The sequence below is a fragment of the Epithele typhae genome (genome assembly GCF_022376455.1).
Source record: "Epithele typhae strain CBS 203.58 chromosome Unknown BXZ73scaffold_4, whole genome shotgun sequence".
Taxonomy (NCBI): domain Eukaryota; kingdom Fungi; phylum Basidiomycota; class Agaricomycetes; order Polyporales; family Epitheliaceae; genus Epithele; species Epithele typhae.
In genome coordinates, this window is record NW_025954195.1 from 987,170 (window position 1) to 1,005,934 (window position 18,765).

The 18,765-nt window shown below is 57.7% G+C and overlaps 7 protein-coding genes across 7 annotated transcripts; 4 read left to right on the forward strand and 3 right to left on the reverse strand.

The window, feature by feature from the left end:
* Positions 1-80: 80 nt before the first annotated feature.
* Positions 81-6,060, reverse strand: BXZ73DRAFT_97373 (Sec63-domain-containing protein; the record flags this gene model as incomplete). The annotated part of the gene is made up of 25 exons (XM_048027343.1): positions 81-1,353; positions 1,405-2,065; positions 2,089-2,296; positions 2,480-2,494; positions 2,544-2,803; positions 2,853-2,868; positions 2,940-2,985; positions 3,034-3,050; positions 3,104-3,285; positions 3,338-3,392; positions 3,448-3,877; positions 3,931-3,971; positions 4,054-4,155; positions 4,209-4,321; positions 4,370-4,458; positions 4,508-4,629; positions 4,685-4,698; positions 4,755-4,833; positions 4,892-4,999; positions 5,050-5,172; positions 5,228-5,331; positions 5,395-5,639; positions 5,704-5,839; positions 5,891-5,904; positions 5,966-6,060. The coding sequence occupies 25 exons, from the start codon at positions 6,058-6,060 to the stop codon at positions 81-83; spliced, it is 4,548 nt and encodes a 1,515-aa protein (XP_047882153.1).
* A 387-nt stretch (positions 6,061-6,447) lies between these two features.
* On the forward strand, positions 6,448-8,646 carry BXZ73DRAFT_87680 (xanthine/uracil permease; the record flags this gene model as incomplete). The annotated part of the gene is made up of 10 exons (XM_048024673.1): positions 6,448-6,532; positions 6,562-6,852; positions 6,905-7,020; positions 7,077-7,179; positions 7,232-7,321; positions 7,372-7,773; positions 7,827-7,933; positions 7,994-8,174; positions 8,230-8,478; positions 8,528-8,646. 10 exons carry the CDS (start codon positions 6,448-6,450, stop codon positions 8,644-8,646), a joined length of 1,743 nt encoding a protein of 580 aa, XP_047882154.1.
* A 154-nt stretch (positions 8,647-8,800) lies between these two features.
* On the reverse strand, positions 8,801-9,499 carry BXZ73DRAFT_74311 (uncharacterized protein; the record flags this gene model as incomplete). The annotated part of the gene is made up of 2 exons (XM_048022007.1): positions 8,801-9,283; positions 9,365-9,499. The coding sequence occupies 2 exons, from the start codon at positions 9,497-9,499 to the stop codon at positions 8,801-8,803; spliced, it is 618 nt and encodes a 205-aa protein (XP_047882155.1).
* Positions 9,500-9,843: 344 nt separating this feature from the next.
* On the forward strand, positions 9,844-11,106 carry BXZ73DRAFT_87681 (uncharacterized protein; the record flags this gene model as incomplete). Its single annotated transcript, XM_048024674.1, has 6 exons — positions 9,844-9,857; positions 9,909-9,972; positions 10,031-10,116; positions 10,189-10,481; positions 10,600-10,761; positions 10,904-11,106. 6 exons carry the CDS (start codon positions 9,844-9,846, stop codon positions 11,104-11,106), a joined length of 822 nt encoding a protein of 273 aa, XP_047882156.1.
* Positions 11,107-11,394: 288 nt separating this feature from the next.
* Positions 11,395-12,301, reverse strand: BXZ73DRAFT_40702 (EF-hand; the record flags this gene model as incomplete). The annotated part of the gene is made up of 6 exons (XM_048018629.1): positions 11,395-11,424; positions 11,481-11,582; positions 11,640-11,773; positions 11,845-12,062; positions 12,163-12,187; positions 12,238-12,301. 6 exons carry the CDS (start codon positions 12,299-12,301, stop codon positions 11,395-11,397), a joined length of 573 nt encoding a protein of 190 aa, XP_047882157.1.
* Positions 12,302-12,863: 562 nt separating this feature from the next.
* Positions 12,864-14,388, forward strand: BXZ73DRAFT_87686 (uncharacterized protein; the record flags this gene model as incomplete). Its single annotated transcript, XM_048024677.1, has 6 exons — positions 12,864-12,943; positions 12,993-13,072; positions 13,132-13,163; positions 13,223-13,424; positions 13,481-14,220; positions 14,242-14,388. 6 exons carry the CDS (start codon positions 12,864-12,866, stop codon positions 14,386-14,388), a joined length of 1,281 nt encoding a protein of 426 aa, XP_047882158.1.
* A 399-nt stretch (positions 14,389-14,787) lies between these two features.
* Positions 14,788-16,411, forward strand: BXZ73DRAFT_40458 (WD40-repeat-containing domain protein; the record flags this gene model as incomplete). The annotated part of the gene is made up of 4 exons (XM_048018579.1): positions 14,788-14,938; positions 14,998-15,282; positions 15,346-15,781; positions 15,838-16,411. The coding sequence occupies 4 exons, from the start codon at positions 14,788-14,790 to the stop codon at positions 16,409-16,411; spliced, it is 1,446 nt and encodes a 481-aa protein (XP_047882159.1).
* Positions 16,412-18,765: the final 2,354 nt, after the last annotated feature.

The window sequence follows — 18,765 nt, forward strand, 5'->3', positions numbered from 1 at the left end:
TCGCGTTATCTTTACATGTGTACCGGAGTCCTATACTTATACATACAATCCTATCCCACACCTCACCGCCGCACCAGCGCTCACTTGTCCAAGTCGTCCACGATGCGCGACAGGAGGTCGTTCACCGCCGTCGACCGCGCGTCGTAGTACGCCGGATTGCTGACCAGCCGCCGCGCGAGGAACGTGAACGAGAGCACGTCTACCGCCGCCTGCTTGTCCGCCACCCCGCCACCGTCTGCGCGGCGGTCCTTCCACCACCGCCGGAGCGCGTCCGTCTCGAGCAGGCGCGACTCTAGCGGGAGCCCGTCGTCGAGGAAGCGCGTGACGGTGTCCTTGCCCTCCGCCTGGCAGAACAGGAAGAAGCGGCCGCGGCCGTCGTGCCGCACCGCTTTGCCCTGCATCCGCACGACCTCCTGCAGCGGGTACTCGCGCAGCTGCCGCTCCGTGTCCGCCCCCGCGGGCGCGTGCACGTACTGCGTCCCGAGCACGACGACCGTCGCGCCGCGCACGGGCAGCGCGCCCGCAGCGTCGCGCGGGACGACGAGCACGCGGACGAGGCCCTCCGCGTACAGCTCGAGCGCGAGGAGCCGGTCCGGGCGCACGAGGCCGTCGTGCCACAGCCCGACGCCGCGCGCGAGGAGGTCCGCGAGCTCGCGGTCGCGCACGCGCCGGAGGACGTCCGCGAGGCGCGCCGCGTCCGCGTCCCGGGGCAGGAACCCGTTGGACGCCGTCGCGAGCGCGCACTGGGTGAGGAGGTCGCGCGCGACGGACGCGCACTGCGCGCGGGAGGGCACGAAGACGAGCGCGGGCTCGGCGTCATGGATCGCGGCGTGCGCGGGTTTGGCCATCGCCTTCAGCAGCGCGGTAGACTGGGGGATCGTGAAGGTCAAGGTCGCGGTGGAGAGCGCTTGGTCGCGGTCGGAGGGGCGGAAGGCGTGAAGCGCGAGCGGGTCGACGTTGAGCCAGGCGGCGAGATCCGCGGGGTCATTGAGCGAGGAGGAAAGGCCGATGAAGCGGACGGGGTGGGGCTGCGTGGCGTGGAGGAGGAGCGAGACGACGAGCTCGTAGACGTCGTCGAGGAATTCGAGGCTCTCGCAGAGCACAACGCGAAGTTGCATTAAGGACTTTTTCATTTCAGGGCGCCGAGAGAGGACGGCTAGAAGGTCAGAAGCGGTGATGATTCGGACGGTTCTGCGGTTTGAAAAGTCAAAGACCCCTGTAGTACTGAGCTCAACACTTGCGTCTGCTGCCTTCGACGCTGGTCGCATCTCTGACAGAATGTCGTATGCGATGCTCCGGTGTGGCACGATAACAAGAGCCCAAGAGTTGCTTGATGAGGTTTTCAGCGTCTCCCTAGGGTATCGTCAGTATGTGTGATATTGCATCGAGTGTGAAAGCATGCACCATATCGCCACTTGACCGATGATGGATTTGCCACAACCTGTCGGAGCGCACAGCAGCGCATGCTGACGAGACCTCACTATACTCCAGAAGACCTGGCTTTGAATAGCGTTGAGGCTTCCGTGCATCCTTTGAGAGAGGACTGTTTGCAGCGCTGGGTTTTGTACCACAGAGAGAGGAAGAAAGGGGATATCGAGACGGGGGGTATGAGACTCCGAAGATGAAGGCATGACAAGGTCTTCAAGAGGTACGGTCACTTCTTCTTCCGCGCCCATCCATCGGTCTGAAACGTAGCGGATAGTGACAGACAGAGGCAGCTTCTTTTCTGGAACCGAGATGACGAAGTCGACATCGATGCAGGTTGTTGTTTGCCGGAAGATAAGGTGACTGAGTTGCAGGATATTTGCGCCATCATGGTCTTCAACCCAGAGCCAGAAAGGTTCCACAGAGCCATGTTGTCTGCTGTTCCATTTGAATGTTGGCTCCACCTTGACGACGATCTTCAAGACGTCGGGCCCGAGAGGTCGAAGAGAATAAGTGATGCGAGCAGTAGGAAACTCCTTCGCCACATTCTGTATCGCGGCGCCTTGGATGGCGTTGAGGTGAATGAGCTTGCCGATATCCTCTGCGCTCATTTCAGCAAGCTCCGATACGGCGTAGTCGTCTGCATGCTGCCCAAGCATGTACATCGTCTCCGCTTGAGCTGGAACTGCTTCAAGGGATGGTCGAAGGGCCATAAGCGCTTCTCGATAGCCTTGCTCAAGCCCATGAGAACAGCGCTGACGTTCGCCCACTTGCGGGAGATGGCGATTTCCAAGAGAGCACGGATGATGCGACCGCCGTTCTGCGCCGCGTACGCCTGGTCGGAAACGAGCGCGAAGTCATCTGGGCGATACTGTGAAATGTAAGCTTGAAGGAGGACGTTTATTTTCGTCGCGGGGGTGTCAATGCTACCGTTTTTCCCGACCTGATTCATCGCTTAGCGGTGACTCTCGTACGAAATTCTGTTTACTTACTTTCACTTTACAAGGGATCGCTTCCACAAACGACTTCAATTCAACCTCTCGTTCTCGCGGACTTTGACTTGCTCGAACTATATGAAGTAGTTCAGTGTGTATTCCGACGCAGGACAACTTGCATACCTCTGTACTTTCACTCAGCATCGCCAATACGTCCGCCTCCGACATCTTTGGCTTGAAGCGGTTGATGAAGATCTCGATGGATTTGTAGCGGATGTAGTACTTGGCAGCAATTCGCCCCAGATCGGTAATGAACATGCTCGCCGCGGCCTGATCAAAAGCAATCATCCGGACCTCGGCAAGTTGTCTGGCGGCAGCAGTGATAAGCTGGCGGCGCTTTGCTTGTAGTTGAGGGTCGTTCTGGATTTCGTCCCAGCCGATACCTGTGGAAGTGTTAGCGCGCCTGAGATGAACTAAGGTGTCGCACATTACCGTATTGGAACGGATTCTTGCGCATGCGGACCATCAGATAGGTATAGCCCAGCCAATTCACCGCGTCGTTGACGTTGGCCACGGTACCAGTGCGATCTCGGCATTGAGGGAATCGATGATTCCAGTAACAAACCTGTATACCCGTAAGGACATTAGGGTTAGCAGAAACTAGTCGACTCACCTCGACTCGATCGGGACCTGATCAGGAATACATGAGTCCGGAAGTCCAGACACCAACATGTGATGCTTACTTGAGACATTACAGCATCGAGGTAGTGGTTGAGCTTGTCTTCGGTAGTGCAGATGAATCCGACACCGCTGGTCTCGAGACCTGGACGTCCAGCACGGCCAAGTACCTGCAGGACATCTAACACAGACAGATCGGTGAATGCACCCTTTGCACTGTCGTACACTTGTGTCCCCTTGATGACAACTGAAGTCGGGTTGTGGGCGACAATCATAACTATAGGACTAATGTGATGTACCTGCATGAGCTGGCAAATTGACGCCCCAGGCAAGCGTTGCAGTACAACAGAGAACCTGAAAAGAAAGTTCACCATACACCCGATAACTAGCCAGCTGATCCACAACCTACCTTGATCGCACGTGCGTCGAACATCCGCTCCATCATATTTCGGTCTTCTCTAAGCATACCAGCATGATGGATACCGAATCCAAGGTCGAACAATTGCTTCATTTCCTTGTTGCGGGATTTGCCTATGTCTCTGCGGAAGAAGTCATATTGTGGATGTTCTTGGCAACTGAAGTAGTCCAAATTGCCGTCCGCCTGGGCAGCCTCTTTCAGAGCTTCCGCGGCCTTGACGGTCTCCTTCCGAGCGTGGACAAAGACCATGACTTGGTGGCCTTCGAGCACCATATCTTTAACCTTCTCAAATGTGACGCGATCGAGGTTGCGTTTCGAGGGCGTGCTATTTGGTTTCCCCTTAACACCGATGAAGTGCTGCTCCAGAGGGACGGGACGGAAGGACGAGTCGAAGTAGAAGAGACCTCTTTGCTTGTTCACACTGATAAAAGACGACATAAGTCGCATCGCTTAGACTGAGAGAAGACCTCATACCTAAGGAAGTCCGCAACATCGACGTAGTTCGGCAAGGTGCACTGAGACCCACTATGCGGATGACCGTTTGCATCGACTCGACCTGGGTTCCCGTCAATAACCGTCCACCAAAAATCTGCTTACCAGATTTACCTGCCTCAATGTACGCGCCACAATCGTTTCAATGACGGCGCCTCGATCGTCATTGAGGAGGTGGACTTCATCGATGATCAAAAGCTTCACCCTCTGGTTCATTCATAAGAATCTCTGAAGGGTGTGATGGTGCAGAAATCTCTTACCGATGCGAGCTCTCCTTCTCCCGTAGGTTTGCGGGTGACAACGTCCCACTTTTCTGGGGTCGTTACGATGATCTGGGTCTCATTGATCTCCTGCTTCGTGAGTTGCATATCACCTGTTACGAGATGAGCGGCGTGTGGACGTGTAATCAGATGTGACATACCTGTTAGTTCCCGCACCGAAATGTTCAGCCACTTCAAGCGCTTTCCTAGCTTTCGCACAATTTCGGCCGCCAGGGCCTTCATCGGCGCTCTGAAGACAGCTTTAGTCAATTTTATCATGCACTAAGAATCTTTCATACACATAGATGATCTTGAATTGGTCTCGGTGGATAGTTGCCGCCAGATTTGAAGGATTCGCAGAACGGTCCATGTACTGGTCAATGACCCTCAGTACAGTGAGCATTGCGACGTCTGTTTTACCCTGCATCAAGTGTTAATGCCGGGAAGATAGGCTCCGTAGACGACGATTCACGCACAGCACCCGTTGGAGCTGGAATCAACCGTGATGGTAAATGAATCGTAGCTTACGCCGAATTATGAACGCACCACAGACAAGCATGTTCTCATTTGATTTATAGGCGGTGGGGAAGACGATTGATTGAATCCTGTTGAGCGACGCATATCCCTGCGTGTCAACACTGAATAAGTGACAGAATGCCGTGGAGAACTCGTAGACGACGGACAGGGAAAGACTTCCGTGCCAAAGGATCCAACTCGGCAACGGGTATTAACCGTTCGGATACTCGCGGCGGAACCATCCTAGCAGGTGGAATAGTGACTTCTTCCCAGTCCTGCGTGGCTCTCAGAGATGCATAGGTTAAGCACGAGGAAATCTACACACCTCGAAGTGGTTGCGAGTGGTACCCAAAGGGAGCATGTATCGTTGACCTGTATGAGACAGCATGTTCCCCTGAGTGATTGAAGACGAAGTATACACATGAGGGAGAATCTCCGGTGCATCGTGCTGCCGCAGTCGAGCTCAATTGCCTTCCTGTAATGAATGATGTGAAAACGCTCACTGCAGTTCCCGTGAATAGAGGACGGGCAGCATTGGCTCGCAGAGCGTCTTCCATTCGTCGTCGTGCCTCCTCGGGGTCCAGGACTTGAATCGCAGATGTGTTACCTGAGCTCACAGGATGGATGAGACCGCGCGTTCTGCAATGAGGAGCATCACATTCTCGCGGACCTTCTACATGCTTGCCTTTTCTGCGCCCACTGACTTGCGCGCCGGTAGGTATGGCATCGGCGGGGGTATGAAGATACTCTGATATCTGTTGTGCCGCCTCTTTTCTGCTGCTGATCAAGCTACTGGATAGGTCAATGTTGTCGAATCCGACCAGCTCAGCCAGTTCCCCAGAAATATCATCGTCCGAGCGAGAAGAAATCAAAAGAGATAGCAACGTTTCGAGGAGCGGCTCGAGGGCGGGCTTCCTGTGGACGAGCAGGGGATATGTTCATGAATGGAAAGAAATATATTCGTTCGAAGAATACACACGAAAGAATATCCGAGAGGAGAGCACCCTGATCACGGACATTGCCATCACTTGAGGATCCTTGAACAAAGACATCTACCACTGAGGCCCAGCGTATGTTCTCGTCCAGCTCTTCGGGATCGGAGGTTGCACGACCAGCTGGCTCGGCGTGAGCTAAGCAAGATGACCGCGTGCGCATTCAGCACGCACTGTTCTTAGGAACGCTGGGATCAATAGCAATCGAATCAACGATACAATGACTGTACGCATAGTGCATATACTGACCTGCCCCATTCATCAAGCAGACGGCGTCCACGATCTGCCGAATCTTCTGAACCGCCTACGAGGTCTTCCAAATGAGCGGCTAGAGTGGTGACCATTGTTGAGAACTGGGGGAGGAGAGAGGGGGAGAGAAAGCGGGGTCGTAGGTGGTCGAACGCAGGCAAAAAGCCGAGGCACTTGAGGCAGCCCGTCGACACAGTGGCCGGCACGAACGAGAGTCAACGCGCCACCGCCGCGGGACCGGATCGACTGCAGACGCCCGGAGCAATGGGGCTCGGTCGGAGCGCGCACGCCGGCGTCGCGTACTTATCTTCGTGTGCATGGACCTTTCTCCCCTGCGGCTCTTATCTCCTCGACAACAAATCTCTGACAGTCTGGATGCTCTCTTCGCGCGGAATATATACCGGTCCTCCGGGGGGCGCAGCCGGCGAGCGATCCCCTCTCCGCGACTCTCTCTCCTCGTCTGACACTCGCGACCACCCGCTATGTCCCAGCTCGAGTCAGCCTCGGTCACCTCGCAGCCGGAGAAGATACCCCCACCTTCTCCCACTCCCGCAGCGGCCGAGTCCCGTTGCGTAAATGGGATGTCCGCACGCAAGTCGGAGCGGTGAAGAGCAAAGTCACGAGCAGACACGGTTGGCTCGGCGACTACAGCTACGCTTGGCTTTGCATGCCTACTCTTCCTTGGGGTCGTAAGGGCAGGAAGCTTGCGCCACCATTCTATGCCCTCGAATCCGAGCTGCCTATTCTGCTTGCGGCGGCGAGCGGGTTACAGCATGCACTCGCGATGCTTGCTGGTCTCATTACACCTCCCATCATCTTCGCTAGCGCATTGAACCTGGATGCGGAGACGTCGGCGTACATGATTTCTGCTTCCCTTATAGGTTGCGGTGGGTCTTCAGAGTTCACTCAATCACCTCCTGCACTCACGCAAATGGTCAGCAATCCTGAGCTTGATTCAGATGTCTCGCATCCGGCTCTTTGGCAAGTACTATTTGGGTACCGGTCTTATTTCCGTCGTGGGCACAAGTTTTGCGACTCTGAGCACGGCTAACGCGGTAAGTCCGATATCCTGTGCGTAGCGCGGACCTTCGTGTGACGTCGTACCGTACAGATCTTCAACGCCATGTACAACGATGGAACATGTCCCTCAACGACTGCCGCTGACGGAACCGTGACCCGCGGCGCGTGTCCAGAGGCATATGGCAAGATGCTTGGTGCGATTTCGTTTGGTTCAGCGTTCCGTTAGTCCCTCCAACCATTACTCAGGAACGTCAATGGTCTGCGCTTTCCTCGAAATCTTCCTGTCATTCGTCCCGGCTCGCATCCTCAAGCGCATCTTCCCCCCGATGGTCACCGGTATGTCCCCTCGGCATGTTGCGTACTCCAGTGGCCTCATCCCCGGACAGGCACTGTAATCGTTATGATTGGAGCTTCTCTCATCGGCGCGTCCGGAATCCCCAACTGGGGTGGAGGCTCGAATAACTGTATGGATCGCCCCACCTCGGGCATTTTCCAACTGTGCCCGACAACTTTGGCTCCCCGTCCACTGCCGTGGGGCTCGCCAGAATTCATCGGACTAGGTTTCCTCTCTTTCGTCAGCATTATTCTCACAGAACTCTTCGGATCCCCGTTCCTGAAGAACATTTCTGTCATTGTCGGACTAGCGGTGGGGTGCATTGTCTCCGGCGCGGCAGGCTATATCGACAACAGCAACATCACGAGTGCTCCCGCAATTACTTTCTTGTGGGTCCATACGTTCAAGATCGGATTCTATGGCCCTGCCGTCTTACCCATGCTCGCAGTATACAGTGAGTTGCACAGCTCCTCTAGCAGATGCCTATCTCAAGTCAATGTTCTCTAGTTTCTCTTGCCATGGAGGCGATTGGTGACATCACGGCCTCCGCGGAAGTTTCACGCGTCCCAGTCGTTGGTGAAGAATTCGATTCTCGCATCCAGGGTGGTGTCCTCGTATGTGATCAAGATTCTATCACGTTTAAGCAGTTCTCTGACGTATACTCCTTGACACAGAGCGACGGAATTGGCGGTTTCCTCTCGGCACTCTTTACTGTGGCCCCACTATCCGTTTTCGCGCAGAATAATGGCGTGATTGCGATTACGCGCTGTGCCAACCGCACCGCCGGTCGCTTCTGTTGTGCCTTCCTCCTCTTGTTTGGAGTTGTGGGCAAAATATCCGGGATCTTTCTCTCCAGTAGGTTCTAACACAGCTGCGTGGCTAGGTGCAAGTCTGAGAGGCCTTTGTCTAGTTCCCAACCCGGTCTTAGGCGGTGTCACGACGTTCCTATTTGCCACTGTTACCACGTCGGGCATTCGGGTGCTTGCATACAACAAGTTCACCCGCCGTGACCGCTTTATCCTCGCTGCTGCAATGTCTTTCGGCGTGGGAGACCTTCTGGTTCCCACAATCTTTACCCACCTATTCGATGCCGTCAACGACCCCAGCAGCGGACTCCAGGGCCTGTTTGACTCTATTACCATTGTGCTGAAGACTCCATGTAAGCCCTTCATCTCGGTGTCACATACTCTGGCTGACTGGTCCTGCAGTTCTTGTTTCCGGCATCGTGGCCATGATTCTCAACCTCATCCTTCCCGAGGAGGATGCTGAAGCTGAAGACGATGTAGAAGCCGTGGACGTGGAGGCTCAGTCGCCGAAGAAAGACTAGAGAACCCCGTGGCATGCGTAACCTTACCATGTAATGTCTACCATAACGACCAAAGACTGCTCGCAGTGGCCGCACTTGAGGGGTTCTCGCGAGACACGATACAGAATGGGATTCATCGGCAGGATCACGAAAGCATAAACAGCTAGTAGCACAGTCATCGCATATTCATAGCCGTCATCACCAGGACAAAGTAGAAGAACGCCTGCCCTCCCCACCCGAGCACCCGCACCACAAACGAAGGCGCGACGCGCTCGACCCAGCTCCAGAGCCACAGCACGACCGGCCGCACGGCCAGCGTCCACGCGCCCCACGCGGCGGCGACCAGCAGCGCGGTCTGCACGACGGACACGAACACCTCGCCGCGAATCTCGCGGCGAACCGCCTCCTCGAGCTCCTCTCTCTGCGCGTCGAACTCCGCCCGGACCATCGCGCGCACCGCCGCGACCTCGGGCGAGTCCTCCGGATGGTCCACGCGGCGCGCAGCCGCGGTCGGCCCAGCCTCGGGGCCGCCGCTCTTTTCTGGGGAGGCCATCACGACGGTGGGGCGTGGAGGCGGCGCGCCGCTTCTGGAGTCCCGCGTCCGCGGCGAGCCCACGAAGGAAGAGGGGCAGTCTTCCCGCTGGTGCCGCGGGATGTCCTGTCGCGCGTGCAGAAGAAAGCAGAGTGATTGCCATCAGCGCGGGACGCACAAAGGAGAGCGGGAAGAACGTTCAAGTACCTCGAGCTCATGGCCGCGGTGGCAGTAGAACGTCGACTTGCACGTGAGGCAGAACACATCCGTGGATGCAGGGGCGGCACACGCCGGGAGAGCACAGATTGTCTGTGCGCCATCAGAAGACGCGGCGCTGGGCATCTCGATGCGGGCTGCAACGGACTCGCCGGGAGGATTGTGGTTGTGGAACGAGGCGAAGGTGGTGAGTAACGTCACCGTCAGGCCTTAAAGTTTGTGAGTGCACGGCGCACGTGCCCTCAGCAACGAGACACGTTCTGCGTGCATATGTTCCACTAGGTGTACTCGCTGCTTGAACATACGTTTACCGCAGTGTGAGTGTGGGACTCAAGGGACACAGGAGAGTCGGAGAGCGGATTCAAGATGGTAGAGCACGGATATAGCGGACCGTAAGTTAGACGCGTCTGCGTGGCTGTCACTGGCCTCGGTGCCAGCGTCGGTCATCGTCTCTGTCCACGCCTACCATCATGTCGAGCTCTACGTATGTCATTTCCTTGTTGTCTGTACGACGATCTGACGCGGAGGCACCCAGAGTCTCACTGTATCTCGACCCTCAAATTCGGGATTGGGTCTTGTTCCCAATCACCGTGGTCATGGTCCGTCTGCGTCTTGCTACATTCATTGGCAGCGTCTGACCATGCACGTATGCTGCAGATCCTCGTGGGTATTCTGCGGCACTATGTTGTCCTCCTCTTGCAGTCTTCCCCCAAGAAACTTCCGAGAAACGCTATTCGGGAACAGTACGTTCGCCCTCGACGCGCTCCGACGCGTGCCTAACGACTTTGCCCCCTCCCCAACCTCCGGGCCCACAGGCGCGCCCTCGTTCGTTCACAAATCCTCCGCGCGACGTCCGCAAACTCGCCTCTCCCTCCCGCTCACTACAAGGCAATCTCCCAGCACTTGTCCAAAGCCTTCGCAGATGGCGCGTACCTGAAGGACGGCCCGCCCAAGGGTGACGCACAACAGAGTGCACCCCCGAACCCCCTCACCGACCCCGCGGCCATGGATGGGATGATGGCAGGAATGAAGACGCAGATGGTGATGATGGTCCCGCAGATGGTCATTATGGGATGGATCAACTTCTTCTTCCAAGGCTTTGTGCTCAGTGAGTGCTTGGTCCTTCTTCACCCTCGCGCGTATTCTATAGGCTCTCCCTATCTTCTCGCTGCATTCCCCATGTGCCGGTCCCACCGAGAGGCTAACTCTGCTCTTGTCTATTTCAGTCAAGCTCCCCTTCCCGCTCACACTTGGCTTCAAGAGCATGCTCCAGCGCGGCGTCGAGACACCTGATATGGACGTGCGTTGGGTGTCCTCGCTCTCCTGGTACTTCCTGAACTTCTTCGGTCTGAATGGCCTTTACCGGCTCATCCTCGGCGGCGAGAACTGTGCGTCTCTTCTCCTTCCCTTCCCATTCCCCGCCGGACATGCGCTGATGAGGAGCTGTGCCCCGCTTCTCCCTCTTCTCATATGTACTTCTGCACTTAACCCGCGCACCGGTTTTTCCAACGAACCTGTCGATGATGTCAGCTGCCGACTCATCGCGGGACATGGCCACGCCATTCGCGGGCGCGATGGCCGCTGCTCAACCCGGGCAGCCGCAGGACTTCGGCAAGCTCTTCAAAACCGAGCGCGACAACCTTGAATTCTCAGAGGGGGTACACGCATGGATTGCCGCCGACATGGATACGAGGATCCTGAAGAAGTACGGGCGACTACCCGCGACGACGTAGGGTGCGAGGCAGCGTTTGTGCGAGTTGTACCCGTAATCGTATAATGCTATAACAAACATTTGACCGTCTACTTCCCCGGGGTCAGAATACATCTGGGCAATTCGTACGACTTTGTGGCTACGGTGACGGTGGTCCGTGGTGGGGTGGCGCGTATGTGGTATTATCGTCGAGGGGACCTTGAAGGCACGTAGGTTGAGGGACACATGATGGAGTGGCGCGAAAGTGCGTGCAGGAAAGAAACTCACGGGAAGAACGCAACATGAGAGACAACAGAAACGCCACGGTGTGCTATACCAGTCCGTCGTACAAGGATAGAGCCTGCGGTGACGTCTAAATGACTCTGATCACGCGCTGCAGTAGAGGCGTTCACGCACCTGGACAATGGTCGGATCTTGCTTGCTTCCCTCGACGAACTCGTCAAATGTAAGCTTGGCGTCCTTGTCCCGGTCCATGTTCCGGAAGATCTTGTCGACACGCTGGGGAGTGGGGGCGGTCACAGACATGGAAGCGGGGAGCGATCAAACAGAGCTGACCTTCTCCGGCGTGTCCTCGTCCACGGGAAGCTTCACCATCTGACCTGTCATCTTGTATATTGACTGCACTATCTGGAGCATCTCCTGATAGGTAATGAAGCCATCGCCGTCGATATCATAGAGCTGGAAAGCCCCTATGGACGCGAAGGAGGCAGGGAAGGCGTGAGCGCCTGGGGGTCGACGACGTCAAGGTTACGTTACACACATTTCAGCTTCTCGTCTAACCGGCCACGGCTGGTGACGCTGAGGGCACAGATGAACTCCTTGAAATCGATGGTGCCGTTCTTGTTCTCGTCGAAGACGTTGAAGACATAATCGGCGAACTCGCCTGGGTCGCCGAAGGGGAAGAACTGTTTGTATATTCGGCCGAACTCGGTTTTGTCGAGCTGGCCGGAGGGGCAGTCCTTGAGAAAGCCTTTGTACCTGGGAAAGCACGATCGGCACGAGAGAAAGGAATGGGGGCTCTTAAGGCCGAACGGCAGGCCGTATCGCGATCGGGAGGGGGAGGCGCGCGCGGACGTACCACTGCTGGAGCTCTCGCTTATCGACTGGGGAGTCTTGTGAGTGACCGCTCGACTGCGCGGGACGACACACGCACAGTATGTGTGTTTCTGGAGATCGGCGAGCTGCTCTGGCGAGAGTTTGCTTTGTGACTTGCCCATGGTGGGGGCGAGGGGCGGGAGGAGGAGATGGCAGGCTCGGGGAGGAGCGATATACGGGTACTCCAAGGCGGAGGCGGTGTCGGGAAGTGGCAGGCGCCAAGGACGCACGCGTCGGTAGCCGCCCGTCGTCACAGGCACTCGTCCGATGGACGATGGGCGCCTGGCGAGGGGCGTTGGCGCGCAGTCTCCCTTGCGCCGGCGCTGGGCCGGACCGCGCAGGCGCCCAGTGCGGTCTCTGCGGGAACGAGGCTGATGGTCTGGCGGGAGCATGCAGCTGCCTCGAGGCAGGGGAGAAAGGAAGCACAACGGCGGCGAGCTGCGAGGACGTCCACATACTCGGCGGGCCTGCGAGCGACGCACAGGCTCTCCTCAAGACGTTTATCACCCCGGACGATTATGGCTCGCCTAAACGGACCTGATCAGCTCCGTGAGCAGGAACCGCACGCGTCGCCCTTCTTCCTCCTTCACAGTACAAATACCTCCCCGTCTCCTTCAGGCCGCCTCTCTGCCGCCTGGCCCCTGCCCCCGCCCCCGCCCCGCCCTCGCTGACGCCCCCTTCAAGATGTGTTATGCAGTTGGTTCCCTCCAGCAGGCCACAAGCACCTGCCCGATGTGCAAGGTCTTCAGGCCGAGCGCCGCCAGGTGCGTTTCATCCGCCCGCCTCCCCGTCCGGGCGCCCACCCCGCCCCAGGTGTCCACACATCAAGGACGTCTGCCGCAATGCTGCTGCCCACCCCCGCCACGACGTCATCTTCCTCAAGAATGCTGAAGGTCCGTCGCCCTCCCCACCCGTTATCGCCGCGAGCTAACCTTTGATCGGCCACACAAAGTACAAACGTTTAATGGATGTGGCTTCTGCAAGGTAACGTCCATGCCCTGCCGATCCTATTCCCCCTTTCTCAACCGTTTCGTCTCTCCTAGTGGGCCAAGACCACCCCGCCACCCACCCGCGCAGGCTACCAGAACCCTGGCTGGCCTGGCTGCTGCCGTTCCCCCACTGCCGCCGAGTACAAGCACATTTCCCCCGCCGACTGGCATGCCGTCTCCATCGTGCATCATATACCCATCCCCACCGAGATCAAGGCGATACTCGACAGCATCACCATTAGCCCCACCCGCACCGGTGGCACCCCCCTCTTGGCAGCCCGACCGGCAGTGTACGCTCGGTACAGGGCCCAGCACCTGGCATGACGCGCCGCCCCAGCTATCCTGCACGTACCGACACCCTGCCGCGGAGCAATCCAGTGGCCATCCCGGCCAAGCGATCGGGGGGCAGTCCACCTCAGCTCCTCGCCTCGCTCTCAGGGGCGACCCGCAGTGGCCAAGGCGACGGCTCGCCCTCGTCCCTCCCCAATGCCTCCGTCATGGACCAGATGCAGGCCGCGTCCCGTCGGTCGGCGATGGACGTATTTGCCGAGAAGCGACCGGATCCGTCGAACGTCAGCCAGCACTCGCCCGGGCGCAAGCACGCCGAGCTCTCGGGCTCCGTCTCTCGCCGCAGCACCGAGCGTCGCCCGTCCATTACCTCCATCGCCGCCGCCGCGACGATCAGCAAATCGCCCACGGACGCGACAACACAGCGACGTCGCACTGGAACCGCGACGTCCATCACGCCCCCAGCCCTCCGCTCGGCGGAACGCTCGGTCGAACGGGCCGGAGACACCGCCTCCAAGCGCGGCGGCAGCGTCGTCGACGAGGTCACGGAGAAAGTGGCGACAATGAGCGTGTCGAGCGCGTCGAGCAACAGCAGCGGCAGCAGCTCCGATATGACCGTCACCTCCGACGGCGGCTTTACCGACTACCTCTCTGACGAGTCCGAGGCGGAGCTCCAGAGGCAGGCGGAGCTGAAAGCTGCCATCGTCGCCCAAAACCACATGGAGGAGCAAGAGTTTAGGGTCGCGCGCCAGCAGCTCGCGCATGTCGATCTTCAGCCCCCCAAGTCGTGGCGCGGAAACGAAGTCCAGAGCACGCCACGCTCGCAAATTCGCGTCAGCGCGACGAGCCGCACCTCGGCGGGGTTCGGTCAGTCGGCATTCGCTGCACCTGCCTACGCCGCCAGCGCAGCTTCCGCACACTCCCGTGGATGATGATCATGTGTATAATCAGCTTACGAGGTCAGAGGTGTACGGTGATATAACGTTGGAGGGACACTGGTTTCGGAGCGCATGTATGGCATGCTCAATCTACCATCTGTATCAGGCGTCACTTGTAGCCTACTGACAAAGTCCAACGTATGTATGGCTTACTTAACTGCATCGGTCTCCATGGGTCACTACTCACTCCCGCACGGGATGTACAATCTACGCATGCTCATCTTCCCGGTTTCTCGTGCATGTGTGCGACCCAGGCTCGTGTGGACAGGAGGCCTTTTCAGTCCGCCTCTCACGTGATAGGGTAACGCGATGGTACCACCAGCGTCATCTCCACGCGACTATACGCGACTGGACGAGCCGCTTCAGTGCTCTCTGTCTCGCACCACCAGCTGGATGAATCTTGCGCGGCATTCGATCAGCTCTACCGCCCCAGTCCTCATCTTCGACGCCCGCTTCGACCCAGAGAGCCGCATCTTCACGACCTCCACCCCCGCCGGCTTCGCCATCTACCGTACATGGCCACTGCAGCTCATTCGGAAACGCGGTGCGTCTATGTGATCGTGCGCGGAGGAGGAACTTTGCTCATGCGCAATGTCGTTCCAGAAATCACAGGGGGCACGCTCTCCATCGTCGTGCCCCTACACACGTCGTCGCTCTTGTTCCTCGTTGGTGGCGGTAGGAGCCCACGCTACCCGCCGAACAAGGTCGTCCTGTGGGACGATGCGCTCCAGCAGGAAGTCGCCGAGCTAGAGTTCAGGGAGAGGGTCAGGAACATTGCGTGCCGCAGAGGCTGGCTCGCGGTTGCACTCCGCAGACGGGTCGTGGTGTTTCAGGTGGGGGAGAAGGTCAAGCGGCACGGCGAGTGGGATACTTGTGACAACCCGCGTGGTGAGTGAATTGCTGCCCCCGCATGCGCGCCCAGTGTGGATTGATGCTCATGCAACTTTGTAGGGCTGATTGCTCTCGCAAGTGCCGCACATTCCACACTCTTAGCGATCCCTGGCCGGCAGATGGGACATATTCAACTCATCCACCTTCCCCCCTGCCCACCCCCACAACCCATCGGCCCTCCATCAGCCACACCACCATCACGCCCCCCACCTGCTCCGACAAAGCACCCAGTACCGATCATTGTCGCGCACACCTCCGCGCTGAATACTGTCTCGGTGCCACCTTCCGGCCGTTTGCTCGCCACCACCTCGTCGCGCGGAACTCTGATTCGAATATGGGACACCAACACAGGGAAGCTCGTGCGCGAGCTTAGGAGAGGATCCGACAAGGCGGAAATTTACGGGGTCGCGTTCCGTCCTGACGAGCGTGAAGTGTGCGTCTGGAGCGATAAGGGGACGGTGCACATATTCGCCCTGACAGCAGGATCGGGCGCTGCGTGAGTGCCTTCTATTCCCAAGTGTCTTCTCATGACTCACGGATTATCGTTCTCAGCAATCGACAGTCCACGTTCTCTCCTTTGACGCCGTTCCTCCCGCTTCCCAAGTACTTCGACTCCGAATGGTCGTACGCGCAGTACCGGATCCCATCGCAAGCCGCCCACATCTCGATATCCGCACAGCCGGCAAAGTCGCCTACTGCGGACGTTGTCGACGAGGAGAAGTGCGTGGTGACATGGATCCAGGTCTCCTCAGACCAAGACGAGCCCAGGCGCATGCCCCCAGGCGCCGCCCCGCTCGAATACCAGCTAGTGGCCTTGACGTACACCGGTGGCTGGTATCGATTAGCTCTGCCGAGCTCGAGCTCCTCTTCCTCAGCGACGCCCGCTTCGTCTGCCTCCCCGCAACCGCATGTCGCCTCACCGGCACCCTCGCTGCGAGACCCGGTGTCAGCCTCGCCCCCAAGCGCCAGAACGATATCGATGGCCCGCCCACGATCGTCGAGCGGATCTTCGTTCGCGACCAGCCGCCAGGACAAGGGCAAGGAGCGAGAGCGAGAGGAGAAGCCTGGCCGGGAGTGCGTCCTGCGCGAGTACCGGCGGTTCGGGCGCTGGGACGGGTGGGGCTGACACGGTCGTAGAAACCCAGGCCATGCACACATGCCTGCCCCTGTCTTTCGTTTCCGTTTCGTTTCCTTCGCGTTAGGACGGACCACCCCTAGTACTATATCCCGCATCCCCTGCCCTTGCTTTCGCGACGACCCGCATGACATGTGTACCATTACCACACCTCGCACGCTTCAATCTTGCTTCCTTGTATTCTGCCCGCAAGGTTCCGGCGGGCGCCTGGTGTCCCGGTGTGCGCCGCCCCGAAATCGACAAGCCCGCACGCAGCGGACGCATCCCGTAAACTGGCGAGAACCTGCCAGGACTGGCGGCGCTTTCTGGGGTGATGCAAGCGCAGAGTGTCGGAACCTAAAACCACATAGACCCGCGCGTCGTCCTTTACTTGGACCGCCACCACACTGCTGACCCATAGCGACCACATTGCCTGTCGCTCCCATTCTGCCCTACATTCGAATGCGGATAGATGTCTGAACCACAGACAATCATCATCCCCATCGACCCCTCCGGTGGTCGCTCCTGCGGATACTGCGGCGGCCCTGGACAGCGCAGCGTCGAGCACCACAACTACCACGCAGCCGAGTGCGTCGCGCTGCTCTCATGCGCGGTATGTTCTGACACGCTCTCTCTGCTTCGCTGTGTCTCTCACATCGACTTATCGCGATCCACAGGCATACCAGGAGATGATCGACCGGGGCTGGCGCCGGTCCGGACGTACTGCTACAAGCCGGATTTGAAGCGGTCATGCTGCCCCCAGTACACGATCAGGTGAGCATCGACTCTTGCCATGTTCATAACTTGCAGAACTATGACTGAGCTCGCGTTCTTCGCTCCAGGCTGGATGCGCTAGCGTTCAAGCCCTCCAAGAGCCAGCGGAAGTTGGTCAACAAGTAGGCGTGCCGGATTGATCTGCGGGGTCGACGGCTGATCTGGCATCGCTTTGCAGGTGGAATCGGTTTGTCGTCCACGGAGATCAAGCGACCGAAGACATATCTATGGATGGCACGCCTTCTTGCGATGACAAACAGAAAGGCAAAGGAAAGCAGAAGAGTAAAGGCTCGGACAACCATATTTTCAGCTTGACAGAAGGCATACATGCGGCGGAAACGGCTTCCCTCGGAGGGCAGCGAGCTGTTCAGAGCTTTGAAGTGGGGTCTCCCAGTGAAATTTGTGTCGGAATGGCCGCTCACACTTCGATGCTCGACTGTCGACGACAGGTGACCCTCGAGAAAGCTTCGTATACTGAAGAGAAGTACGATTTGTATTGCAGCTACCAGGAAGATACCCACAAGGACCACGACAATACCCCCAAGGCGTTCAAACGGTTCCTCTGTGAAAACAATCTCATAGTGGGTGGATTATGCCTGTGCTGATAAAGGCGGCTGACCCCGTTGGAACACGGATAAATCCAGATGCAGCCGATCGAATACCCCTCTGGACGGCCAGCGCACTTGCCTAGTCATTACGGCGCATATCACCAACTATACCGCCTAGATGGGAGCTCGTCGCCATGGGTGTCATCGACATTCTCCCGAATTGCGTCTCCAGCGTTTACTTCATATGGAGACAAGAGTTTGAGAAGTTCTCACTGGGCAAAGTGAGTGGTTTGCACCCTCCTCGACACACCTGTCTTATAGTAATGTCTGCAGCTCAGCGCCATGCGTGAAATCACATTGGCGCGTGAGATTCACGAAGCCGGTGTGCCCGGCATGCAGTATCTTTACATGGGTCTATATGTTTCAGAGTCAGGCGCCAGCAGTCCGCTGACTTCTCAACAGGCTTCTATATCCACTCGTGTGTGAAAATGCGCTACAAAGGAGAGTACGCGCCGTCATATCTGGCCGACTACGAAGACTATACATGGCACCCATTGGAGAGATGCAGGCCGCTATTGGAGAAGTATCGCTATGTGTGTTTCTCCACCCCAGAGCACTCCATGGTTGAACGGGCTCCAACAGCGGGTAAGGTCACCACCTGCGCGCTTTGGTAAATGGAGCTCATGAAGTACGACCCTCAGATCCCCCACCGATCGTACCAGACGAGATCGTCGAGCAAGTACGGGTTCGGACGGGTTCTCGCTCCATTCTCTCAAGGTAACATGTATGTGGCACAAAGTTTCGGAGGTGAGGCTGATCATCAACGATACAGGACTCCCCTGAATGGCAGAGCGGCATACAGACAGTCGGGGCCCATTTGTCGCACTCTCGGAGCGCTTGGTTGGAAGTTATCGCCGCGAGTGACCCTCCAACTAGATTGATCTCTTGAGTCTGGTACAGAACGCTTACAGTGAAGTGATGTTAATCGGCTTGTATCTACACACCGAAGGGATCGACAATTCTGTATGGTTTCGCGTCAGTGGT